General features: G+C 39.0%; 1 protein-coding gene across 2 annotated transcripts in view; it reads right to left on the bottom strand.

Annotated features, from left to right (window-relative positions):
- Window positions 1-87: 87 nt before the first annotated feature.
- Window positions 88-25980, bottom strand: part of usp47 (ubiquitin specific peptidase 47) — a 74067-nt gene continuing 48174 nt past the window's right edge. Inside the window, exons 12-29 of one of the 2 annotated variants that reach the window (XM_021477371.3) lie at window positions 23951-24109; window positions 23732-23863; window positions 21299-21375; window positions 21117-21172; window positions 20913-21025; window positions 19028-19132; window positions 18672-18879; window positions 18454-18569; window positions 16479-16598; window positions 13136-13907; window positions 11679-11854; window positions 10830-10910; window positions 7840-7955; window positions 5565-5683; window positions 3692-3822; window positions 3561-3608; window positions 3341-3471; window positions 88-1691 (exon numbers count right to left, since the gene is read on the bottom strand). In XM_021477371.3, coding sequence (XP_021333046.1) covers window positions 1517-1691; window positions 3341-3471; window positions 3561-3608; window positions 3692-3822; window positions 5565-5683; window positions 7840-7955; window positions 10830-10910; window positions 11679-11854; window positions 13136-13907; window positions 16479-16598; window positions 18454-18569; window positions 18672-18879; window positions 19028-19132; window positions 20913-21025; window positions 21117-21172; window positions 21299-21375; window positions 23732-23863; window positions 23951-24109 — 2835 coding nt within the window. In that variant the 3' untranslated portion in view covers window positions 88-1516. 2 annotated transcript variants of the gene reach the window in all.

Here is a 25980-nt window from a genome sequence, read left to right as displayed (position 1 = left end):
TATCTGGAGACATATGAGCAAAAACTTACATACAGCACCTTTAACTCCCCTCCCCAAGTGTAAAACAACAACAAAAAAACAACCTCACAGAGCGTATATAATTAATATTAACTATAATTTAAAATTGTTATGATTTGTGAATGAGAGTAGACAACCTTTAGAAATAACTCGATTCTTTACACCACCCAATAAACTGCTCAAACTCTGAGCTCTTCATGCAGGTCAACCTGAAGGCAGGCAGACAGAGACTGATTGTTGCTTTTTATTTCAGTATTGGCATGTCTACTGTGAACAGCTTGTGGCAGCATTAGGAGTCTGCGGTGGAGCTCGGACACTGGCGCTCCCCCAGCGGGACGTCCAGACCCCTCTGCCCCCCTCCAGCGACGCCAAAAACAGCAGCGAGAAGCACTTCCACACATGCACACCTGCCACAACCCCAAACCCACAGGCTCTGTTCGCAATGTGCAGAAATCAAAACAAAAACGAAAAGAAAAAGCACAGGACTTGTCTAAATGAGAAAAAAAAGCAGAGTACAGATCCAAATAATTAAAACACGTGCCGTTAAAAGTCTCTCACAAGACCAACATCATCTTAATCAGTCTGCGGTGAAATAATTTACAAAAAAACAAAACAAAAACGAATGAATCGGGTGAACGAAGCGCACTACTTGATTCATTTCGCCCTATTTTTAAAGGCTTGCAAATTCATATGTACCAGTGTCAATTGCCCCAGTAGGAAGTGTAGTGAGAGGTGGAGGGCGGAGCTTCAGCAGTCAGTAGGCGGGGCAAACCGACAGCCACACCCCACACACACACAAAAACAAAAAATAGGAAGCATGAACTGCAAGAATAGAACCTCTTCAGCCAGAAAAAGCAGCATTTAATTTCACAACTATGTGTTAAATAAACCAAAAAAAAAAAAGGAGAGACATCCCAATATTCAAGTGAGAGCGTCATACCCAAGATTTCAAGTGATGAAAGTGCCAGAACTACAGGCTGGAGTCGATCGAAGAGCTCTACCAAGTGGAAGATGAGCAGATTGGGGGGGGGGTGTGGATACATTACGCGCACGCTCTGCATGATGGACGCGACGAATCGATGGGCGCATCTCGAAATAATAGAGCGAATGATGGACACGATGCAGAACGACAGGACGATAATTAACGGAGAGTGCAAACAGACCAAAGAAATGATAAAATCTCTCCCAAAAGGCCCTCGAAATGAGCGCGCCCATCTCTGGTGTATTATTAAAGTGATTTATCTGGATGATATTGAACTTGAAATAGCTTTTTGCACTTCCCTTTAAACTTTACAGTACAATAAACTATGGAGCACGATAGTACTCTTGAGCCACGCTATGAGTTCTGGAGCTCAAAGAAGAGAGCGTCAGCCGGACAGCACTGGTGAACGTTGATTCAACGCGGGGCCCAAACGCCAGGGTCGCTGGCAGGCAGCGCTACACTGCAGCGGGGCAGGCCAGATAGAAAATAGGTAAGGATTGGTTTCCCCTCTGGCTCTCAGTCCAGTCCTGGGTCTTTGGTGGGCCCTCCGTCCAAGTAGATTTTGAGTGCTTTCTCTTTGCGGGGCGAGTAGCTGACCCGGTGGCCCGTCTTCAGCAGGCGACTGCTCTCCTTCTTCATCAGTTCATTGCGCTCCTCTTCGGAAAGCTCCATCAGCTCCTCACTGCTGTCCCTGCAGAAGTTTATACACAGGTTAATATTAGATTAAATACAGTTTCATTTAAAATGACCACTTCAAACACTTAACTTGAAATGTAGATAATGTAAATTTAATAGGGCTGATGACGATATATATATATATATTTATACACACATTTACACAACAGTTTTGTCTGGTTCTTGAATTCAAATGGCTGATAGCCAATCCTTTCCAATTCAAATTAAAGGCAACCACTGCATTTTAACCATGATTCAATCAAATATGTGCAGTTTTTAATCTTAATAGACTGCATAATTTCCGAATTTGAAGCAAAACGAAGAAAGGTCTGACTTAAGCCTAGTTCACACTACAGGATTTTAACCATCATCAGATCGCTGTGCCGTTCACACTACATGACTTGACTGTGTCTTTTAATCTCTGTGGTGTTCACACTACGCGACACTCTGTGAATGATCCACAAGAGGGGGGGTCACACACTACATGATCTGACAACAACTCATTCCCCATCAGCTCATTCAAGCTACCAATCCACAGCCAATGAAAATTTGAGGGAGGAGTCGTCAGAAAAAGCTGAACACTATTGGCTGCTTGTGTGCTGATGACATCACTAACAGCGTTTCAAGCTTTGGAGGAAGCATTTAAAAACATCGTCAATTCAGCTGATTCATCAGCGGATTAATCACTCATCTGCAAGGTTCGAGTGGATAGATACACAGAGAGTTTTTAATTTTTGTAATTCTATAACTCTTTGAAATAAAACTAAAAAATAACACCCTGCCGCTTTCTAACTATCAGTGTATTTCTTTCTGACATTGTTATTTTTTTATTACAAAACAGTAAAGAACTGAGCATTTCTGCCTTAAATTACCATATTGGTCAACATGACTGCATGCATGTCTGATACTTTTCACTGTGACTTTAAATTTGTGTGCATTGTTTTGCCTAGCAACTTCCTGCTAACATAAACAAAACTCTCTGATGTCAAAAACATCAATTTACTTCAGATATCTTTCAAAACAGCATATTATGTGCTGTGAAATAGCTCCTGTTTGAAAGTGAAAATGAAAGCCAAGACCTTTGCATGTTCTAGTATCTTAACTCCATATTTATAGGCTGTAGCTCCTGAGCACACAGGCATTCAGCTCATGCTGATCCGCTGTCTCATTGGCTGCAGCTCGTCACTACATCTGACCACACGTAGGGTTGAGTCGGCCGACTGCTCTGGAATATTTAGCATGCTAAATGTTGGATTTCCGTCAGCGAGCCTCATTGATGCGTTGTTCAGTAGTTCACACATAAAAAGCAGCGAGCGCCGAGCACCCGCAGATTTCTTCCCTATCACAGCCCGATCTGTCGGCGAGCTCGTTAACTTCCAAATCGGGCTCAAATCAGGCTTAAAATCCTTTAGTGTGAACTAGGCTTTAGACTAAAACATAAAACATCTGAAGAATGTTGGAAACCTGTAACCATAGACTTTCACAGTATGAAAAACAAATACTATGGAAGTCAATGGTTACAGTTTTGCAATAACTTTCAGAATATCTTCCTTTGTGTTCAACAGATCAAAAAGAAAACTCAAACTGGTTATGAATTTTCTTCAAATAAAGAGTTTTGGGTGAAATATAAATAGAACTTTCGGTTATGAAAGGTCGAAGTGTTACCTGTAGAAGATCACAGCGCCGTCGTCGCAGATGTAGAGCGGCCATACATTAAGGGTGGAGACTTTTGGATTCCAGTCTAAATCCTGATGGATCTCCAGCACTGAAATGTCACAAGGAAAAGTTCCTCGTCCCTGTTGGAGAAACACAGCACTGAGATCTAAGGGGACTGCAACATGACATCCAAAACTCAAGTCAGTCTGACACTTCAAGACTTCACTACCTTGGCGAACTCCAGGTTTTCTAGAGGAATTCCACTCACTTCACTGAGCTGAAGAAACAAAACATGACATCAGCACTCAAATGATGATTGATTAGGAGTTCACCAATAGTCTTTTTATCCTCCACACATACCTTCTCCTTGAGCTCCTCCACGCTGCTGCTCTCCAGCACCACCTCCCGAAAGGCCTCCAGCTTCATCTGGGCCGGACACCAGCGACGGGTCAGAACCGCCAACTGGGACATAGACTTCATCCTCTCCGGTTCTACAATATATATATATATATATATAAACACACACACAACAGTTCTGTCTTGTTCTCAAATCTGGCTGATAGCCGTAAGATATTAAAGTAATATCAGCACTCGTACAGCCTCTTCACCTTTGTGTTTTATTCCACCCACACAAGTGGCAAGTAGAGGACTACAGTTTGACAAATATTGCTGCTGTTGGACAACATGATGTACTTTTGAGGCTTTTTTTAAAACGTGAATGTACTTGTTTAGATTGTAGTTGTTTAGAACCAAGCCTAGGCCCAATTTGAAGCACTCACACTTGTTAAACAAACCGAGAAACATGCCTGGGCAGGGTTCGGATAGCCTAGTGTGAATGCACCCTTAGTTCTTTATTTATCAGGGATCACCACAGTTAAATGAACCACCAACTATTCCAGCATATGTTTTACATAGCTGATGCCTCTTCCAGCCACAACCCAGTACTGGGAAACACCCATACACTCTCTCATTCACACACTCACTCATACACTATCCGTACGTTCACACCGAAAGCGTCGAGAGCGTAAAAGTAGCCGGAAGTCATTCATTTTCAATGAGAGCAGGCGGCGATAAGCGGCGAGGAGCAGCGCGGCGCGTCTTCTCCGGCTTGAGCGTCGAGGAGAGTTGAAATCAAGTCAACTTTATGGTAATGAGCTGTGACGCGGTTCCGTGGCAAGAAATCAGAATGAAGACGTCCACCGCTTGATAGCAGTTCAGAGAACACAGACCTGTGAACTTTGGTTCCGACCACAGTTGTTCCCAAGGGTTTGATGATTGCGGTCGCCGGATTTACAATATTTTCTTACAGGAACATGCATTAAATAAGTTACTGGCGAGTTACTGGTGTTCATTAAAGTTACATAAATTTATCTCAAAAAAGCGGGAAACTCACGCGATGTGACAGTACAATACAGTACTGCTGCTTCAGGATATTTCAGACATATGGACACATATTGGATAAATAAAGCAAAGCCACACCACATGCAACTTGATCTTCCAGTGTTGTATGAATTTGATAAGAAGTGCGCAACATTTTCACGCTAGAAACATGTTTTATGCAGGAATGTAACTGATATGCTGCAACGGCTCCTTTAAATACAAGATCAATGTAGCGAGTTTTGACGCTCTCGCCGCCGGAGCTGAAGGTAGACAGCATTGGACGCTCTCGCCGCTTTCGGTGTGAACGTACGGTATGACCAATTTTGTTTACCCAATTCACTTATAGTGCATGTCTTTGGACTGTAAGGGAAACCGGAGCACCCGGATGGTGTAAGAACATTTAAGATGTAAATATTTTTTCAGCAAGTGAAAGTGACAGTTTTCTGTATCTTACATTGATATAAAAATGATTCAATCAAATAAAACGTAAAAGTATGTTAACCAAATTTATGGAAAATTTGTTAATTTTTTTATTTACTGTTGAAAAAAATACAATTGCAGGGAAAAAAGCTTTTCCAAATGAACAAAATATCACCAAAAATATTTTGGATGACATAATAATACATGATTTAAAACAATAATTCATGCAACTTAAGTTATGACTTTCACATAAACAAGACATTTTTAGTATTGCCTGTAATATCTTGTAATCCCTGACATTGAGCGACAGATTATTAAAATAGTTCAAAATATAACCATTTGGAAAAAAGGCTGAATGAAAATAATGACTTTCAACTTTCATTTACAGAATCACCCAAAACCCAAGTGTATGGAGCAAACATGTTCACCTCACCTTCAAGGACCTCCAGAAACACCTCCAGGTTACTGGAGATGTTGATGTCCTCCTCGTAGACGTGATAATCCAGAAACACCGTGCCTGGGTTCTTCCAGGTCTTCTTCCTGAGTCTAAACCTGTGACACAGAGCAAAGCACATCTTGTTAGTATTCAGAGGCATTAATCCTCGTCCTGCGCTGCGTTTAAAGGTCAGTGGCTGCGGTGAGGAGCTCAGATGTGTCACTGCGGTGGACAGACGGTGGATGTGCGTCCAAAACTGTGGCAGCAGATTCATGAGTCACGCCTGTGACCACATCAGCCATCACAAACATGAAAATAGAGGATTGAGATGGATAGCATGGTGGTTTTCCTTTGCATCTTGAGGAGTTTAAAAAAAGGGTTTGCATGAAATTGTATTTGTGATTTAGTGTTTTAGGGCTACACAATATATCAAGTAGGGCTGGGCGATTTAGCAAAAAAAAAAAAAAAAATCTAGGTTTTTTATAAAGTTTGACCGATTCACGATTTCGATTTTTTTTTGTGTGTGTTACTAGTCTTCTCAAAACATTACAACATGACTGAAGTAACATTCTCTTTAAAAGTAACTTGAAAAAACATCTGGTTAAGGAACACTGTATTTTTAATGGCCATGTCATACAAAAATCGGTCAAGGTGTTAATAAATGTAAAACAAATTCACGAGTTAAATAGTGTTGCTGAAGATTTGAAAAATAAATATTTGTGTAAATATTGCAGTTGCAGGAATGCAGAGGTATATTTGCAAGTTTTCCTAAGCCAAGGAAAGATTGGCTGTCAGCTCGGCTTTGACTTTGTCTTCTTCTGATTGAATGTCAGGTTGTAATGCTGCTGCCTTTTTCTTTAAAAGATACAGTGGGTGAAAAGGACTGAACATGGAAACTGTAAAGCCTAATTTAACCCAATGTGTGAAGTTGTGGACGTATAGCAGGAGCAAATACAAGCACCAGATGTGTGTCTAACATAAAATAATATATTTAATCTATTTTTCTTTTCCCCCCTTTTAAATACCAATCATTTGATGCGCTTTGCTCCACTCACTGTATTATGCTGCCTGATCTGTCTTTTTTTTTTTTTTATTGAACAACAAATATACAATTTAAACATGACATGCAAAAAATAGAGAAGTAACTAATAACATAAATTAAAAAATAAATTGCATAAATTAAACAAATAAAAAGACAATTCAACATAGAGATCTTTACAATGATAATATTTTAACTTTTCCAATTGACAACAAGAATACTAATTAATTAACTTCAGCTCCTTTTCCACTGCCTGCCTGATCTGTCTGGTTTTCAACTAGGTCCGCTAAATGATGTCATGGGGGTGGGTACTTTCATTTTCACTGCTATAGTCCCTCACTTTTACTTGTGTTCAAACCAAAAGATCGCCGCGTTTTTTCACATGGCAGGCTTTTACGTCCTTCATACATGCTGAGATCGAGTTTATCTACTTGATGAGGGAATGTCTTGAACATCCACACGGACGTGCAACAAGTAAAATCCTACATGACTTCACGCTTTAACAGGCAGTCAAGCAGGTCGCACACCAGAAGCGCCGCGACACGGCTCGAACATGACTTTAAACTATAACACACTTAACGCGCACATTCGCATGATATTTAACATGAAAATAATCAGATGGGGCTCTGTGGGCCGGCTGAAATGAAATTCACTGCTTCGTGAATCGTGACTGGGCGGCGCCGGTGTGTGTATAGAACCTGTTTAGAATTCTAAAATCCATGGCCTGGTGCTGTGCGGTGCGTCGCCGAGAGGCGCTTTTGGTGTGCTTTCTGCTTCATTCAGAGAGTGAACCAAAGCACATTGGTGCCATTATATTGTATTAAATATATATATATATTTAAAAAAAAATCACGATTTCTCAATTTGATTTAAAATTAAATCGTCTTAAAACGTGAATTCGAATTAATTGAAAAAAATCTGAAAAATCGCCCAGCCCTAATATCAAGTAATGAAAATTTGATAGAATCGCACCTAGGGCTGCACTGATACTGAAATAAACTGACATTGGAATATTTTACTCTATTTGGAAAGAATTCATAAATTTAGTTTCATTTACACTGTATAGTTAAGTGGTTATTTGTTTCGTCCACCGGTTGGGTTTGGACTAAAACCTAGAGGAAGCGGGATTAAAAATGTAGTCCCGTGCAGATCTCTAATGTGATGGGACAATTGCAGATGCACACATTGCGAAATCAATGCTGAAACGATACATGTTGGAGATCATAATCTCACCTGTCTATACTGAGGTCCAGTTTGCACTGGTCTTTTAGCTGAGGCAGTAACTCCTCCTTAGACTGTCGAACAGTCATGCCCTTCGCGAACACAGTGTCCAAAAGGAATTTACAGGGCTGTTGAAGAAAAACAAACAAACAATAATAGTTACAATATGAACAAAAATAATACAACACAAATAAATTAGCATCGGATGATTGCTAAAAAATGTTCTGTTATATGTTCCTATTGTATATGCAGTGGTGCAAAAAGGGGGTATGCAGAATATGCGGCGCATAGGGGCGCCACACATGGGGGGCGCCATTGTGCCAAAACTATTTTTGAAATTTTCCATATTTAAAGTTTCAAGTAATATATCTTTTTTGTTAATAATGTTTATTTAGCATTTTATACGCGTATAATATTGTATTTTATTAAATTAAAAAATCCTTCCACCCCATCCCCCCATTTTTCATACCATACACATGTTTTTATGAATTTATTATGCATCATATTGATTCATCAGGCCTTTTGGTAACTTCTTAGCTCAAAACTATTTTAATTTTAGCTACAAAGTTATAAATTTTCAATTAAATAGAACATTTCACACAGTTTGTTTCTGTTTTTTTTACACTAAACATTTGAGTCTTTTTTTATTTCACTTTAGGACTCCCATGTCTATCATTTTGTTTTGACAAATGTAGTAAAAAAATCCAAAAGCAAGGCTAGTCAAGGTGCTATAATCATTTAGTAAGGGAAAATTAAATTGAGAAGATATTTGGGGTGGTATGAGATGCATTTCTTTGCGACTTAACATGCTTAATGTAATTATACCTTTTTCTACTTCATACTAATTCAGTTGTGTTCAGAAATGCGAAACTGTATTTTTTGAAGCATATTGATATCTTTATGAAAAAATATTTTTAATTTATTGATGGAAATATTTTCCACATTTTATCACTTGCCTGTTATAAAATATAGTTGGATTGAAGGGGGGCACGCAAACGTTGAAGCCGCATACCCATCAGTAAATGTGCAGTTGCGCCCCTGGGTATATGTATGTATGTTGTTGTTTTTTCTGTTTACACGACTATCTTATCTAGTTTTTAAGGGCAGTATCCCCAGCAAAAAAGTACCCTCCACATCAAAACAAATCAAATCACTTTTATTGTCACATCATCAGCAGCATGTGTGCTAGGATGAGGGAAAAGCTTAGGTGCTGGCTAGTATATCCAGCACGAAAATCGTCAAAAGTACAAGTAAAACACACAAAATACCAATTTTGCTGGGAGCTCGCAACACGGCGGCCATGCTCGGCGCCATCTTGATGACGTATCACCAATCATCAATTCACAGTGTTCATCCACATTTGTACTACTGAAATCCCATGACTTTTTTAAGACTTTTCCAGAACTTTCAAGTACATTGTCATGACATATGGTTCATGTAATGTCTACATACACATGGTAAATAATAAGAAATACAATGAGGTTTAAATTTATTACTGCATATCATAGAACACACAACAATCTTTTTTGCTTAAATTTGTTTTTATATCTACGTAAAATTGATTTTGATGATCACACACAGCACTAACAATGTGAGAGCACGTTTTTTGGCAAGGACAGAAATAAATAAAGAAAAAAACTAACCTATATTCAAGTTAGGGCTGCGCAATATATCGTTTTAGCATCAATATCGCAATGTGAGCATCTGCAATAGTCACATGCAATGTAGTTATAATTATAGTTATATAGTTATAATTATATATTTTATATAATTATATAATTTATAGAGTTATATATATATATATATATATATATATATAAAATTGTAGTTGTAATTATAGTTTAATATAGTTTAATCATAATGGAGTAAAAGTTTATCATCTGCATGCATTTTTAAAGAGATAGTTCACCCAAAAATGACTTACCATTTTCATTACACCCTTCACTTGTTTCAAACATTTATGAGTTTTCTTTTTTTTAATGAACACAAAAAGAACATAATTTAATAACTCCTACAGTTTTGAAACAAGTGAAGTGTGAGTAAATAGTGAGAACATTTTCATCTTTGATTAATTGTCCCTTTAAGGCCTGTGACTGTGTAAACATTTCAATATTTCAAAATTTAAAACATTATAAAGATTTAATAAAATACAATGAAGACTTTGCAGTGTTGATTACTCATTATCTGTACCTGAATAGTGAATACCTTAAAACTATATTTCACTTTTATCTTTACTATATTTTATTCATAGCAATATACATCACAGAAATACAAAATATCGTAATTTTCCAATATCGCGCAGCCCTAATTCAAGTATACAGATATTTGTTAAAGTAATTTTCATGACTTTTCCAAAACTTTTCCAGGCCTGGAAAATGCCATGTAAAAACTCCATGACTTTTCCAGGTTTTCCATGACCATATGAACCTTGAATTCAGCAAACATTTGAAAAACAAATCGATTCATTTGAATTATTTAGCCAGACATGTTTACTGCTCAAAAATATTTAAAATGTTTCTGTAGGAGTAATTTTGTGGTTGTTATCCTGTGGTGTATAATATATTTATGGTCTTCTAGCGACAGCCTTTGGGGCCTAGAAGAAGGTCAAACAAACTTTTTGACAGTGATGGACTTGACAATGGGTTTATGTTTATTTTAATGTTTACTTTTTTACTTTTGGCAAAATGTACAATAAATAGATTGGAACATCCTGCTTTATTTTCAAAATTATAGACATTTCATTTTATTTTCGAAGCGTTCAAGGAACAAACGTCAGAACCAACGATCTAATTAAACACACCTTCAGTTTCTTAAAATAAAATATATTGTGTTCAATAGGGAAAAAAGTTGTTGTTTACCCAGGCATTTAAAAATAATATATTTTAGAGCAGTAATCACAAAACCGTGAAACCGTGATATTTTTATCCAAGGTTACCAGAATCACCGGCCCATGCCTAGAATAAATGAATTTCTAAATGCACACAAGGCTCTTTGTGGCTCACCTCTGGGTCATTGACTAGCAGCTGGTAGACCTTCACCCTGTACTCTCCTTTCTTCAGAGCACGTCCCAATCGAATGGTGATCTGTTCAACAGCAGTGAATGTAAAAATGAAGTGTGTGATTGATGCACCTCTAGTGGCAATAAACAGAATTGCAAGAATAACTCATGCAGTGGCAGTATTAAAGAAGCACCACCTTGTTTTTGATAAAGGCTCATTTTACAAAAGCTAAACAGTTTTTGAATCCATTCAGCAAATTTCTTAAGAAGCCTAATCTTGACAACAACAGATCCTATCAATGTCGTGACTCGTGACACAGAATTCCTATAGATAATGAAGTTGACAGCAAGCATGAAGTGTTTATTGATTGTGTCAGTCAAATGTAGGTCTATATGTTCTTTACAGAAGTCTCTCTTATCTTTCAATGCGCCCTCTGAAAATAGCCCATTCCCAAGTCCTGAGTAATATAACTTCGCCTGGTGCAGCCATGGTACAGTAGAAGTGTTGCTAGACTATTACGCCAGAATGAGACTATAGTTCCTAGTAACATTTGACTATAAAATGTTCATTTTTCATTCCCAGTTGTTTATTATTACATGATGTAACTACAGAAGACTTGAGTTTTAAATATGAAAAGTATCAAAACTCCTTTTGAACAAAATGCTAATGGTCCAATTGGATTTAATTCATTATGCTAAGCTAAGCTAATAGTGACCTAAATAAATCGGCTGAATGGATTTAAAAATGGTTCCTTTCAGCCGTTCAACTCTAGAAAACTTGTAAAATGTGCCTTTTTCAAAAGCAAGGTGGAGTGTTTCTTTAAGCTGGGACAGGACAAAGCCAAAACATTACCTTGTTGTCATCTGAGAAAAAGGAGAGCGTCTCATTGAGCCTGACGCTCTCAAACTCCTGGTTGTTGGCGTAAACTCGGAAGACCTTGAACTGAGTGGAGGGCACGCCAACAAATGGCTCTAGATTCTGTTTGAATGCTGCCAGTGTGATCCTCTTGTCCACGTGAACAAGTAAACCTGAAACAGTCGGCATATTGGAAACATTATTGCTTTTCAGAAAAACACTAAGCAGCACAACTGTAGTTTTGAACAAATATATGCATAAAACCAAATTCAATGGGACAAAGTACTATATTACAATCTTAAGTCACTTATATTAAGTCATTAAGTCATCTTAAGTCACTATATTACAACCTTAAATGTGTTAAAAAGTCATGTGGAAGTATGTGTTGTTATTTTTCATTCATTCATTTATTTTCTTTTTGGCTTAGTCCTTTTATTAATCTGGGGTCGCCACAGCGGAATGAACCGCCAACTTATCCAGCATATGTTTTACGCAGCGGTTGCCCTTCCAGCTGCAACCCATCTCTGGAAAACATCCATACACACTCATACACTACGGACAATTTAGCCTACCCAATTCACCTGTACCGCATGTCTTTGGACTGTTGGGGAAACCGGAGCACCCGGAGGAAACCCACGCGAACATAGGGAGATCATGCAAATCACAAAGAAACACCAACTGAACTAGCCAAGGCTCAAACCAGCAACCTTCTTGCTGTGAGGCGACAGCACTACCTACTGTGCCACTGCGTTGTCGTTGTTATTTTTGCGTTTCATTTTATTTTTATTTTTAGAGTAAGAGAGGCTTAAGATTGAAATAGATCACTTTTGACTCACAATAACATAACATTTCAATGACTCTAAACTAGGGCTGTGCGATTAATCGAAATCAAATCGCAATCGTGATTTGAAATGTTGCAGTATAAAAAAATATGTATGGATGTAAACAAAAATAACGAATAACATCTGAGGTGAAATGCTTCAAAACCAGTCCACTATGGTCCAGAAAATTAAACATGCTAGACTTTCTGCGATGGTGTCGAAAGGGCATCGCAGACATGGTATTGGTTGTCGTGAACTATGCCATTACACAAATCTTGGGTCACAACGTCCATTTGTCATATACGACTCTCTACGAAATCTACGTCAAGGAAATCGTCACGAAATCATGTGATCAGTTATTCAAACTAGCACTTAATAGGATAGTTCACCCAAAATTTACTCATCATTTACTCAAACGTAAATGGTTATTAACCTTTATGAGTGTATTTATTCTGCTGAAAAGATTTTCTTTTGTGTTCAAAAGAAGGAAAAAACGTAAAATTTATTTAGTACAAGCAAACGATGAGCAAACGTATTGTTTAAATCACTGCCGCTTGACGTTTCACCCGCGTCTGGTGTGATCAGCCCCTAAGACCTCCTAAATAAAACTTAAAATCAATAAAGCAGCTTTACTTTTCTGTCCGTCTCCAGCCCCGTCTTCCTGAGAGTATGGCTCTGCTTTGAAGTACAGGTACTGCGTGTCAGCTTTGCTCTTGCCGTTCTCATCATACTCGCTGTCCGTGCCTGAGTCCTCCTCTGCCGTGTCCCACGTCTCCTTCTTCCCCTCATGTGCCTTGGAGCGTCGGCTGCTGGTGATGCTGTGTGAGTCCAATCCGTTAGCCAATGGCAGCGGGCCGCTGTCTGCATTACACAGTGTGTCGCTGCTATGGCTGGAGCTCAGGATATCGCTGTCCACTGAGCTGGTGCTGCGGTCGTTATTGACATCCGAGTCTGAACGCTCCTCAGAAGGGAACTGGTTGTCCGTGTCGGAAGCGGCCCGCGTGCAGTTCTCCGTCTGCGAAGGCTGTGAGGAAGCATCCGGCTCCTGTGCTGGTGACTCGATGTGCTCGAAATCGCTGTGTTCGGAGCTCTTCTGACTGTCACTGGTGCTGGAGGTTTGCTGCTGCTGCTGTTGTTGCTGTAAAGAAAGGTTCTTCAGCTTCTCTGTGCTCTCTTCAAGGATCGCCTCTACTGACTTTCTGCCGGCCTTGGCGCCATCAAAAGAGTCCTCGGAGTCAGCGCTGGCTTTGGGGCAACTAGTTCTATTGGCGAAAGAGCCTGGCGACTGCTCAGGCAGAGAGACAAAAAGTCTGATTGTGTTTCCGTGGCGGTCCAGGAGCTTCCACAGAACTGAGTCGGTGAAGGCAGCCTGATGATCCGTAGAGTCGGAGCTCTCCACGAAAACCTGAGGAGATAGAAAGAGCGTCTTGTAGTCTTTAATTAATTTTCCTGCGGCTTAGTGTCTAATTTATCAGGGGTCGCCACAGTGGAATGAACCGCCAATTACTCTGCCATACTTTTTACAGAGTGGATGGCGCTTCCAGCCACCACCCATTACTGGAAAACACCCATACACTCTCGCATTCACACACACACACACACTTATACACTATGACCGATTTTAGTTTTGTAGCAATAAGCTAAATTAAGATGGGTTGAGAGACACTCATCTAAAAACATGAAAAAATAAAGAGATATGCATTTAAAAATGTTGTTTACTTGGGTGTGGAAGTGAATTTTACAGAAACACAATTCTTTTTTTACTTATTATACAAGTAACCTGAAGTTAAACAGTTGAGTTTTACCATTTGTTAATCCATTTAGCCAATTTCTGGGTATGGCAGGAGCACTTTTAGCTTAGCTTAGCATAAAGCATTAAGACTATTATCCTCATCTTCCTCAATAAAAGTGAGGGGTGCAAATTATTCATTTATTTATTACACATTATTTTACTTGTCATTATTATTTTACAAGTATTTTTTTAACACATTCTGTCATATTTCCAAGGCTGGCAGGGGCGTTTTTAGCTTTGCTTAGCATCAATCATTGAATCAGATTGGACTATTTTCCACATCTTTCATGAAAAATGGGGGGTGGGGGGATGAAAAATTATTTCACTTAATTTTTTTACTATTTACTTTACAAATAAACTGAATGTAAACAGTTGAGTTCTACAAATTTTGAATCCATTCAGCCAATCACTGGGTCTGGTGGGAGCACTTTTAGCTTCGCTTAAAATAAATTATTAAATCAGATTAAACTATTAGGCCGTACTCACACTAGAGACAGTTACCTCGAACCGGGCCAAAGCACGCTTTTCCCCCTTCCTGTCTCCCCCGACGGCCTGCGCTCACACCACAAACAGGCCTCGGCACGCTTACGTCATCGCTGCTGGGCTGTTCAGAGAAGCGCTCTCTCACTCAGCAGCACAGTGGAGATTTCTCTAGTTATATCGTTTCAGTCAATTGATGTGCAGTGACATGCAGTCAAATGTTTCGCCAAACAGTCCTTAGGGATGCGGTGACACGCAGTCAGATATTTCGCCAAACAGATCCGCCACTTTTGGCGCTCAAAAACAATCATAAAGTCCTCGTGCTGCAGGAATATGGAGGTCTGCTGAAGGCGCGCAGTTGTCGTGCAGTGAGGGGTTTGCGTCTTTAATAAACTACGGCAGTTTGTGTTCATTAAACAGTAAGAATGATTAATAAATCCATATGAAACAGTCCCTTAAAAGTCACGTCTCGCTTTAAGTTTCGGGCTTGGGCGCGTTTTGCACACAAGCATACCGCGCCAAAGCCCAAGTGAACCGCGCTCAGGCCCACCTCTTCCAACCGGGCCAGGGGCGGCCAAGTGAACCGAGCTTGAGCCCGATTCAGAGCACTCACACTTCTCAAACGATCCAGGAAATGGGCCTGGGCACAGTACGGATGGCATAGTGTGAGTAGGCCCATATACTCATTTCGCTCAAAAATGTGGGGGGTCGGCAAATTATTTCACTTATTTTTTTTACAAGTAACCTGAAGTTAAATAGTTGAGTTTTACCATATTTTTAACCCATTCAGTCAATCTCTGTTTCTGGCAGGAACATTTTAGCTTAGCTTAGCATAAATCATTGAATCAGATTAGACTATTATTCTCATCTGGCTCAAAAAAAAAAAGTTTAGATAATCATCCTATTTAAAGCTGGACTCTGTAGATACTTTGTGCATTAAAACTGACAGAAAGTGAAAAGTTGATCATTTTTATAGGGAATATATAGTTGTTTCTAGCCTTATCATAATATAGCTAATGTACAGTTTCTAGCCATATCAGCCAAAAAATAACAACCTTTCATTTTTATTTTCATTTCATTCGGAAATTACATCTTATTCTGGTGTTTCAAGCATGGTGTAACTACAGAAGAGTCAAGCTTTCTTTTTTGATTTCTTGAGTGAGAGCATAAAAGTCTAATGTGATTAAATGATTAATGATAAAAAATTAATGATAAAAAAGGCAAAATTCAACTTTAAAAATCTAGATGACATAAAATGTATTTCTAAAAAGGCTGAGTGTTCCTGTAACATCTCACAGCTGTTCAAGTGAACATATTAAAATAAATGCATTACTAGTACACAGTCTCTGTGTTCTTACTACAGTACATACAGTAATTGACATTTATTTTATTTATTATAAATACAACCTTTTTGTTAGAGACTACACATATCTGATACCAAAACATTTTTATGAGCATCATGTATTTGAGTAACATACTTTTAGGTTTAGCAACATGTTAATGGCAAATGCTATTAGAATGAACTGTAAAGGGAGAGTCAAATCTTTCATATGCTTTATTGCTGGAGCAATTATGTGCTTATGAGTGCAATTGAAACCCAGTCATGTTGTACTTTGGTTATGATGCTGTCTTAGATGACAGGCAGTGAGGCGGCTCACTAAATTTTGGAACTGAGCCATTAAAATGAGTGTTATGCAAGTGAACCTTGTTACTCCTGAAGAAACCTTCTGCTTTCAGGGTCTTGTTGGGCACATAAAGAAGCCGAAGGTCATTATAGCAGCGCTCTAAGACGACACGCATCGTCTCTGCACAAAGTCCCGTTGCCTGAGAAAACAAAAGCAGGTAAGAGGTTAGAACAGCCTATGGAATTTTCTATAAGTAAAAACATAAAACTGCATATTTCGCCTCTGCCTTTTTATAAAGCATCAGTAAAAAAAAAAAAGGTGTTTTTTGTGTCAGTATCAAACAACTTTTACAAAATTAGTTTATATACAAACAACTGCAAACTTGTTCCATCATTATTTAACCAAACAGAAATATTTCTGTAAAGATGTAACAACCTAGTTATTCTGACATGTATTTATTTAATTGAAATATATACACAGACAAGACCGAAATTATTAATATCTCTGGCAAATTCTCACTTAATTACTTTTATTCAATTTTTTTTTGGACTGAAATTGACACAGGCTTCTCCCAAAAGATAATAAGATGATGTACAAGAGACATCATCACGTAAAAATAATACTTCTCAGCTTTTATTTACATTTAAACAAAAACTTCCTGAGGTTATACACATTTTCAGGTTGGACTATATATAATAATGATCTATTCTAATAACAATTTATTTATATTTATAATTACTTTTTTTACGATCAGAGACATATTGCTGACAAATAGATAAAAGCAAGTGATTTTAAGGATAGTAAAAAATTTGGTGGTAAAATTACAATTATGTAATTGGTGTTTTGAAGCTGCACTGTGACCCTTAAAAAGAGTTTATTAAGTCTTCAATGTAAACATGTTATTTTCTTTCTCTGATCACCTGAAAGAAGGTTATCCGGGTAACAAATGAGGTTAGCGCATGCACTGGTTCTAAGGCAGGGGTGGTTAACCCTGTTCCTGGAGAGCCACCTTTCTGCAGATTTCAAATGCTACCCATATCAAACACACCTGAACCAATTAATTAGGACCTAAACACCATGTGATAATTACAGGCAGGTGTGTTTGATATGGGTTGCAACCGAAATCTGCAGGAAGGTGGGTCTCCGGGAACAGGGTTGGCCACCCCTGTACTAAGGTAAGCACGCTGGGGAAAAGGAAAAAGGGGCAGAGATTTTGTATGTACAGTGTTGAAGCGGTCACTGATGTGATGTGTAAGGTGGTGAGCAGAATAAAATGTGCTAACTAAAGCCTGGTTTATACTTCTGCATCAAGTGATCGGCGTGAACCACGGTGCATGCAACGTGCGTAGCTGTGCATTCATACTTCTGCGAACTGTTCCGTTGCTCTGCAGTAACACTTCCGAAACGCTAGCTGGCAGTAGGTGTATATGTTACTTTGTGTCGAGTTTTTTCGCTGGTGTTGTTTTTTTCTGAACGCTTCCTTAATATACAAGTGGTTCAAACTCGCTCATTTTGAGGCAGGAACCGGCGGACTTGCAACAACTTTAACCATAAGGTAAACACAAAGCAACAGTCTCCTAATGGAGCTCCTTGTAAAACAGTCGACACTTGTAAACACACGCTCCAACGGACTCTCGGTCCCTCCCACACTCGTCAGCGCTACCAAGCCGACCAATCACAGAGCTTGTAACGAGTAGTTACATTTTTTTAAGAGGTGCATGTCAGTGATGCAGACGGTCACTGTGAGGGCTATGTGTCTACACCTAGGCTGCGAAATAGCATACACGTGCGCATGACACAGAAGTATAAATCAGCCTTTAGTAAACATTGTGTTTTTTCAATTTAACAATCAAATCAGGATAGTTTTGAACATCCCTGCTAAGACGTTTTGGAAAATAAACTACAGCTACAATTAATATAACTTTTTTGAAAGTCTTTTTTAAATCTTTTTAAAAATCCATTTGTTTTTAGTCAGATAGCAGCTAAACAGCATATCTAATAAGTTGCTTTAAAAATCGATTATTGGAACAGTGTTTAGAAATGAGATTCTGTACCTGTGCAATGAGTTGCTTAAACTCTGTAATAGTCTGGTTGAGATATGCCCTGACACTGACTGGTGCGGCAATAGATTCACTCTTTAGATCCACCACATGGACCTTCACCATCACTTCTGCAATCAACAAAACAAACAAACACAGTGAGCAGTTTCAAAAAGGATGCATGGCAACAATGAGAAAAGTAGAAATCAAAAGACATTCAGCTCAGTAGATACCTCCAGGTTTGTAGGGTTGGAACGCTTGTTCGGGTCTGCGGATCTCCAGGAGCAGGTCAAACATGTATGAAGATTTGACCCCGCCGAGCAGCAAACCCATGGGCATGTCTTCTTCACCCTCATACGAACGTTCCAGATATTCATGAAACTCATCGTATTTGACCAATCGACAGCAGTCCAGGGGCACCACTCCCTCCAAATCCATCAGCTGCTCAGAGGACAATTACACATCATACAACTGAACACAATGACACCAGTTATTTAATATAAAAATAAACATTTCGGCAGTCTTCTATTTTAAGCTAGACAATATACTCAGACTTTCGGTTTAGATGACATTATTTAACCCTTCCTACCTTATAGGCCATTTCAGTTGCTTCATTGAGGGTCTTGTCCTTGTGAACCTCCAGTTTATTTTCCATCATCATCATCTTCACAGGATGCATGCAGAACAGCTTGATCTAATGGCAGAGCAAACATTGACTTTGTCTGTCCAGATATTATAAGGCAGCATCCTAAATATCAAGGACCATCACAATGATTAAACAACGACATTAAATTAGTGATATATTTATTATCTACTATATCATTTTTGTTGTGTGAGCTGACGGAGTATGAAAATAACACATTTACAGACTCTGTTAGCCACCACTGAGTGATGAAGTCTATAGATTGTGGCTAGAATGACTCTATGAATCTGTCTGTCTGTATGTATGTATGTATGTATGCATGTATGTCAGTCTATCTTTATGCATGTATGTATTTATGTATGTATGTCTGCATGTCTGTATGCTAGTCTGTCTGTCTGTATGGTAGTTTGTCTATGTATATGTGCATTTATGTCTGTATATGTCGGTCTGTCTATGTATGGATAATTGTCTGTCTGTCTGTCTGTCTGTCTATATGTATGTATGTATGTATGTATGAATGCCTATCTGTCTGTATGTGTGTATGTATGTATGTATGTATGAATGTATGAATGTCTGTCTGTCTGTCTGTGTGTATGTATGTATGAATGTATGAATGTCTGTCTGTCTGTCTGTATGTATGTATGTATGTATGTATGTATGTATGTATGTATGTATGTATGTATGTATGTATGTATGTATGTATGTATGTATGTATGTATGTATGAATGTATGTATGTATGTATGTATGTATGTATGTATGAATGCCTGTCTGTCTGTCTGTGTGTCTGTATGTATGTATGTATGAATGTCTGTCTCTCTGTTTGTAAGCTTGCATGTCTGTCTGTCTGCATGTATGTATGAATGTATGTCTGTCTGTCTATCAGCATGTCTGTCTGTCTGTCTGTCTGTCTGTCTGCATGCCTGTCTGTATGAATTTACGGCTGTGTCTGTCCATGTGTCTGTATGTATGAATGCATGTCTGTCTGTCTGTAATGATGCATGCCTGTCTGTCTGTCTGTACGTATGTATGTATAAATGCATGTCTGTCCGTCTGTCTGTCTGTCTGTCTGTAATCATGCATACCTGTCTGTCTGCAAGCATGTCTGTCTGTCTGTCTATAATCATGCATGTCTGTCTGTATGAATACATGTCTTTCTGTCTGTCTGTCTGTCTGTCTGTCTGTCTGTCTGTAATCATGCATGCCTGTCTGTCTACAAGCATGTGTCTGTCTGTATGAAGGCATGTCTTTCTGTCTGTCTGTCTGTAAGCATGTCTTTCTGTCTGTATGTATGAATGCATGTCTGTCTGTAATCATGCATGCCTGTCTGTCTGCAAGCATGTGTCTGTCTGTCTGTATGTATAAATGCATGTCTGTCTGCAAGCATGCATGCCTGTCTGTCTGTATGTATAAATGCATGTCTGTCTGTCTGTAAGCATGCATGTCTGTCTGTCTGTAAGCATGCTTGCCTTTCTGTCTGTCTATGTATGTATGATTGCATGTCTGTCTGTCTACATGTCTGTCTATCTAACCGCATGCCTAACTGACTGTATGCAGGCATGCATGTCTGTCTGTATGTATATCTGTCCGTATGCAGGTCTGTCTTTCAGTCTTTATGCATGCATGGATATCTATAACGACACTCACTCTTTATTTATGTACAAAGTCTACATTGCAAGAGAACAGTATATAGAAGCTAATAGGTTTAGGATGCAACCATACATTTGATGCTAGTTAGCAACAGCCTTAGCATTGCATTCGGATTGGACCACAGCCCAAGTCTCTATCCAGTTATGCTACTAAGCAATGGTTTTATCAGTGCAGACCCTTTACCTTGCAAGTGTTGCGCTCAATTTCTCTTTGCCTCTTCTCCTGCTCTTCAGACTCTTTCTCTCGCTGCACCAGTCTCTTTATATGCTCGGGAAAGTCCTCCACCTCCAGAAACTCTGCAAACACACACAGAGTCCATTAAACTGAGACCATTAGGACATTAAGAAACAATAAATAAATCTGCCTCATCAGTGGCAGTTTACTTACTTGCATTCCTGGAGGGGTCTTTTAGTCTGTACATCAGCATGTATGCATTTGTAGAGCTGTTGGGGTGTAAAAGCAGAACATATGATAAACATGAGTATTTAAAAAAAAAGCGCAAAGTATTTAAGAAGGGTCTGTCTGGCATCTAAGAGATCACAAATGCCGGACTCGGAGGCTTCACACACCTGGCAAAGGCACTGGAGTAATAGCCTCTGCTCCCTGAGGATCCGCCATATGTCTTCCGTATGTCGTCCTGCGTGATCTGAAACACAAACACACGATGGCATTTACATAAATTACAAGCCGCTTCTATAAACCTATAACTCTACACGGTTCTCTTTCTTTGTGCGACAAACAAAAAGGGAGACAGTGGATTTGTACTGTCAAATAATTACAAGAATAACAGATGACTCATATGAAATGAGAATTAAAAAATAGGAAAAACAAGTTCATTAACAGACATACAATTTGTGGATGAATCTGAAAACTATTGTATGCAGTTGGTGTCAAAATTATTTTATGAAAGTGCGTGAAATTTGATTGCGTGTGGACATGCACATCTCTACCTTTGGAAACATCAATACGCATATCGGATTTAATCAAAATTGAGCATCAACATAGTCAGACTTTGTATTAACACATCTTATCAATGTGTATTAACACATTTCAATGCATTAGTACCACATATACTAGCTGTTTATAGGATTAAGGTTATTAAGGTTTATAAGAATTAAGGTTATTATAGTTTAGCATTTTTAAATGAGCTTTAATTTCAATACTATTTTTAAATTTACTGTAAATTTATTTTAAGCCTCAGTTTGTATCATTGATGGTTTTGTTGTTCAGTTATTAGTTCAGTTTTTATTTTGTGACCTTTTCTATTTATCTTTTTATAGATTTAGTTTCAGTTTTAGAAATTGTAGTTGAACAGAGTGAACAGAAAACGTTCAGCGTTGACCAGAGCAAAGTATAATGTTTGCACGCTTAACCTCTCGGTAAAAAATTTTTTAAATAATTATTTTAACTGGTGTAAAGATAATGTTTATATGTTACTTCTTAATGCCGTGGCGACGCAGTGGCGCAGTGGGTAGCACATTCGCCTCACAGCAAGAAGGTCGCTGGGTAATTGGTTCGATCCTCTGCTCAGTTGGCGTTTCTGTGTGGAGTTTGCATGTTCTCTCTGCGTTCACGTGGGTTTCCTCCGGGTGCTCCGGTTTCACCCACAGTCCAAAGACATGCAGTACAGGTGAATTGGGTAGGCTAAATCAGGAGTTCTCAACTGGTTTGGCCATGGGACCCACATTTTCACATGGTCATCAAGCCGCGACCCAAATTTTTTAGGAACTATAATACAATGGTAGGAATTATACTTAATTTTTATTTATTTGTTAACATAAACAAGTAGTGACAGATAAATCATAAGAAATTCACCAAGACTCACAAATAAACAATATTTTATTGTTGTCATTTAACAAAATGGATCAATTTATAGAAATATTACAAAGTAAAAACGAAAAATATTGTTAATAATAAACTGTTAATAAAACGTGTTTTCTGGTTTCTAAATGTTGTTTGAATTTAGAAGGTTTCATGCTCTCATGAGAGCACCTCACTACATATGACACTGAGGCTTTAAGTCTTTTTTGTTGTCAATATATATCCATATTTTACATATTCGGGGTCATACTTACGCTTGACATTTGTTGCAATAATTAAATTAAATTTCACATGTCAAACAGTAGGGTTGTCGCGCACGCATTTCAAAATAAAAGTCCGATATAAGCAAAAATAAGTAAAAATTTTTACTTTTGTTGTTGTTGTTTTTAACACACACTCCGCGACCCACTGAAAATGTTCACGACCCACCAGTTGAGAAACACTGGGCTAAATTGTCCGTAGTGCATGAGTGTGTGTGTGAATATGTGTGTGGATGTTTCCCAGAGATGGGTTGCGGCTAGAAGGGCATCCGCTGCGTAAAAGCTTGCTGGATAAGTTGGCGGTTCATTCCGCTGTGGCGACCCCAGATTAATAAAGGGACTAAGCAGACAAGAAAATGAATGAATGAATGAATAAATGGATGGTAAGTCGTTGCTTGTTTACCTTCAAGCTCTGCTTCCTTCAGTTGTTGACGTGTTGCATTAGTTATATATGTCTGTCACGATAAGGATATTTTGTTGTGCGATATATTGTCACAGAAATTGTTGCGATAAGCAATATTATTGTCATTTTATGCCACTGATTATATAAAGACTATATAACGGCATAATAATAGCCAGAAACTCTTAAAAATACTCATCATTCTTAAGGTTATTTAGATTCTATAATTGTATATTAAAAAGGATAAATGTCCTATTATATTTCCCGCTTAAATGTCTATTAGGTAGATGTCCAATTATAAACGTTGACACCAGTGAGGTAGAATGTAAATGTCATTGTAAAATGGCTTTAATGTTATCTGTAAGTTTGTAAATATTTATCAATCGCAAAACTTGAGGTCATCTCAAAGTATTGCACGATAAGTCCATATATTGATTATTGTGACAGGCCTAATTATATACATATATGGATATATGGATTGATTTATGGATTCCTAGATAGATTCAAGTGAACAGACTGACCTTGCTGACGTGCTGGTCATTAAAGCTGTACCATTGGCTGTCACTGAAGGACTTGATGCAGGCATAGTAGTGTCCACCTGCTGCACTCCCAGAATGTACCATGACCGAGAAGAGTTCAAAGGTCAAGGAGCTCTGTAAAGCAGACAGAAAAGTCATGTTCATCTTTTCTTTCTCACAGTTGTTTCACAGCACTTGCGTTGGGAGAAATCGTGAGGTAACCTTTGGTTTGAGCACCCGCTCTGCGCTGCTGGCGTTATCCAGACAGATGCCCTCATCTACACCATCATCCGTAGAGAAATCGTTGCTCATCTGGTCACTGTGGCAGCTTCCTTCATTCTCTGCCCCACTGTCAGTGCAACTTTCAGTCTGTGGAGATTTCTGTACAGACAAATCACGCATTACCAAACATGTTTTCATGCATCCAGGAGAACAAATCTTCCACTTGCTGCTGTTTATAGAGTGTTCAATAAGAGGCATCATCATTAGTCACATTATCTTTTAGGACAAAGTGAAGTTCAGGAAATTATTTGGCAAATGTGTTTCTATTGGAGTTTATCGACAGGTTTTGAAATACCTTATTTATTTAATTTATTTTGTACTGGGCGAGGCAGTGGCGCAGTAGGTAGTGCTGTCGCCTCACAGCAAGAAGGTTGCTGGGTCGCTGGTTCGATCCTCGGCTCAGTTGCCGTTTCTGTGTGGAGTTTGCATGTTCTCCCGTTCGCGTGGGTTTCCTCCGGGTGCTCCGGTTTCCCCCACAGTCCAAAGACATGCGGTACAGGTGAATTGGGTAGGCTAAATTGTCCGTAGTGTATGAGTGTGTGTGTGTGGATGATCCCAGAGATGGGTTGCAGCTGGAAGGGCATCCGCCGCGTAAAAACTTGGTGGATAAGTTGGCGCTTCATTCCGCTGTAGCGACCCCAGATTAATAAAGGGACTAAGCCGACAAAAAAATGAATGAATGAATTTATTTTATACTATTGTCTGAGGTCCACTTGTAACGTTATTAAAACAATTACATCAAAAAACATCATAATTGAGAAGTAATTAACAATTTTTGTCCTTTTTTAACCCGATCATCAGAACACTTTTGCTGTGACCGAAACCGCATACTTCCATACTATATAGTACGCAAAAAAACAGTATGCGAGCTGAGTATTATGTCCGAGTTCATAGAATTCGAAAATCAGTATGCAAGAAGTACCCGGATGACTTACTACTTCCGGGGAGATTCTGAAGTCGCTATCCCACGATGTCCCACGAGCGAATTCATGAATGGGAGTAAAGCGAGGCCGTTGATGCAGGTAGGTCACGTGACCATGACAAAATGGCGGATGTAGTACATCCGAATTCAATTCATACTTTTCACGTTCACACTGTATAGAACATACTTTTCTAACGGCCGAGTAGTACGTTCAAATTCAAATGCCGTACCTACTGAATAGTAGGCGGTTTCGGACGTAGCCTTTGTTTGAATGGGTGTGGTAAATTGTAGACTCAGAAGTAAACACCCACTGCTCTGATCAGCTTTATACTTTTATATGGTTTTATACAAGTCCAAATCAAAAGTTAGGACATTATGGAAAAGCAAATAAAAAAAATTTGATTTAGTAATCAGGTAGCTGCTGATGCCGGCAGCTAGCTCTGTGCAACTCTCACATGGTCGCCCACTGAAGCTAAGCTGGGCTGCGCACGGTCAGTACCTGGATGGGAGACCACATGGGAAAGCTAGGTTGCTGCCGGAAGTGGTGTTAGTGAGGCCTGCAGGGGGCGTCCAACCTGCGGTCTGTGTGGGTCCTAATGCCCCAGTATAGTGACGTTGACGCTATACTGCTCAGTGAGCGCCGTCTTTCGGATGAGATGTTAAACCGAGGTCCCGACTCTCTGTGGTCGTTAAAAATCCCAGGATGTCCTTTCGAAAAAGAGTAGGGGTTTAACCCCGGCATCCTGGCCAAATCTGCCCACTGGCCTCTGTCCATCATGGCTTCCTAACCATCCCCATACCCCAATTGGCTTCATCGCTGTCTCCTCTCCACCAATCAGCTGGTGTGTAGTGTGCGGTCTGGCGCAAAATGGCTGCCGTCGCGTCATCCAGGTGGATGCTGCACACTGGGGGGTGGATGAGGAGATTCCCCACCATTGCGTAAAGCGCTTTGAGTGCCCAGAAAAGCACTATATAAATGTAAGGAATTATTATTATTATTATTAGGTAAATTGGTTAAATTAGGATCTGATTTAAAAACAGGTGATTT

The sequence above is a fragment of the Danio rerio genome, chromosome 7 (genome assembly GCF_049306965.1).
Source record: "Danio rerio strain Tuebingen ecotype United States chromosome 7, GRCz12tu, whole genome shotgun sequence".
NCBI lineage: Eukaryota > Metazoa > Chordata > Actinopteri > Cypriniformes > Danionidae > Danio > Danio rerio.
This window is presented reverse-complemented; position numbering and strand designations above follow the sequence as displayed.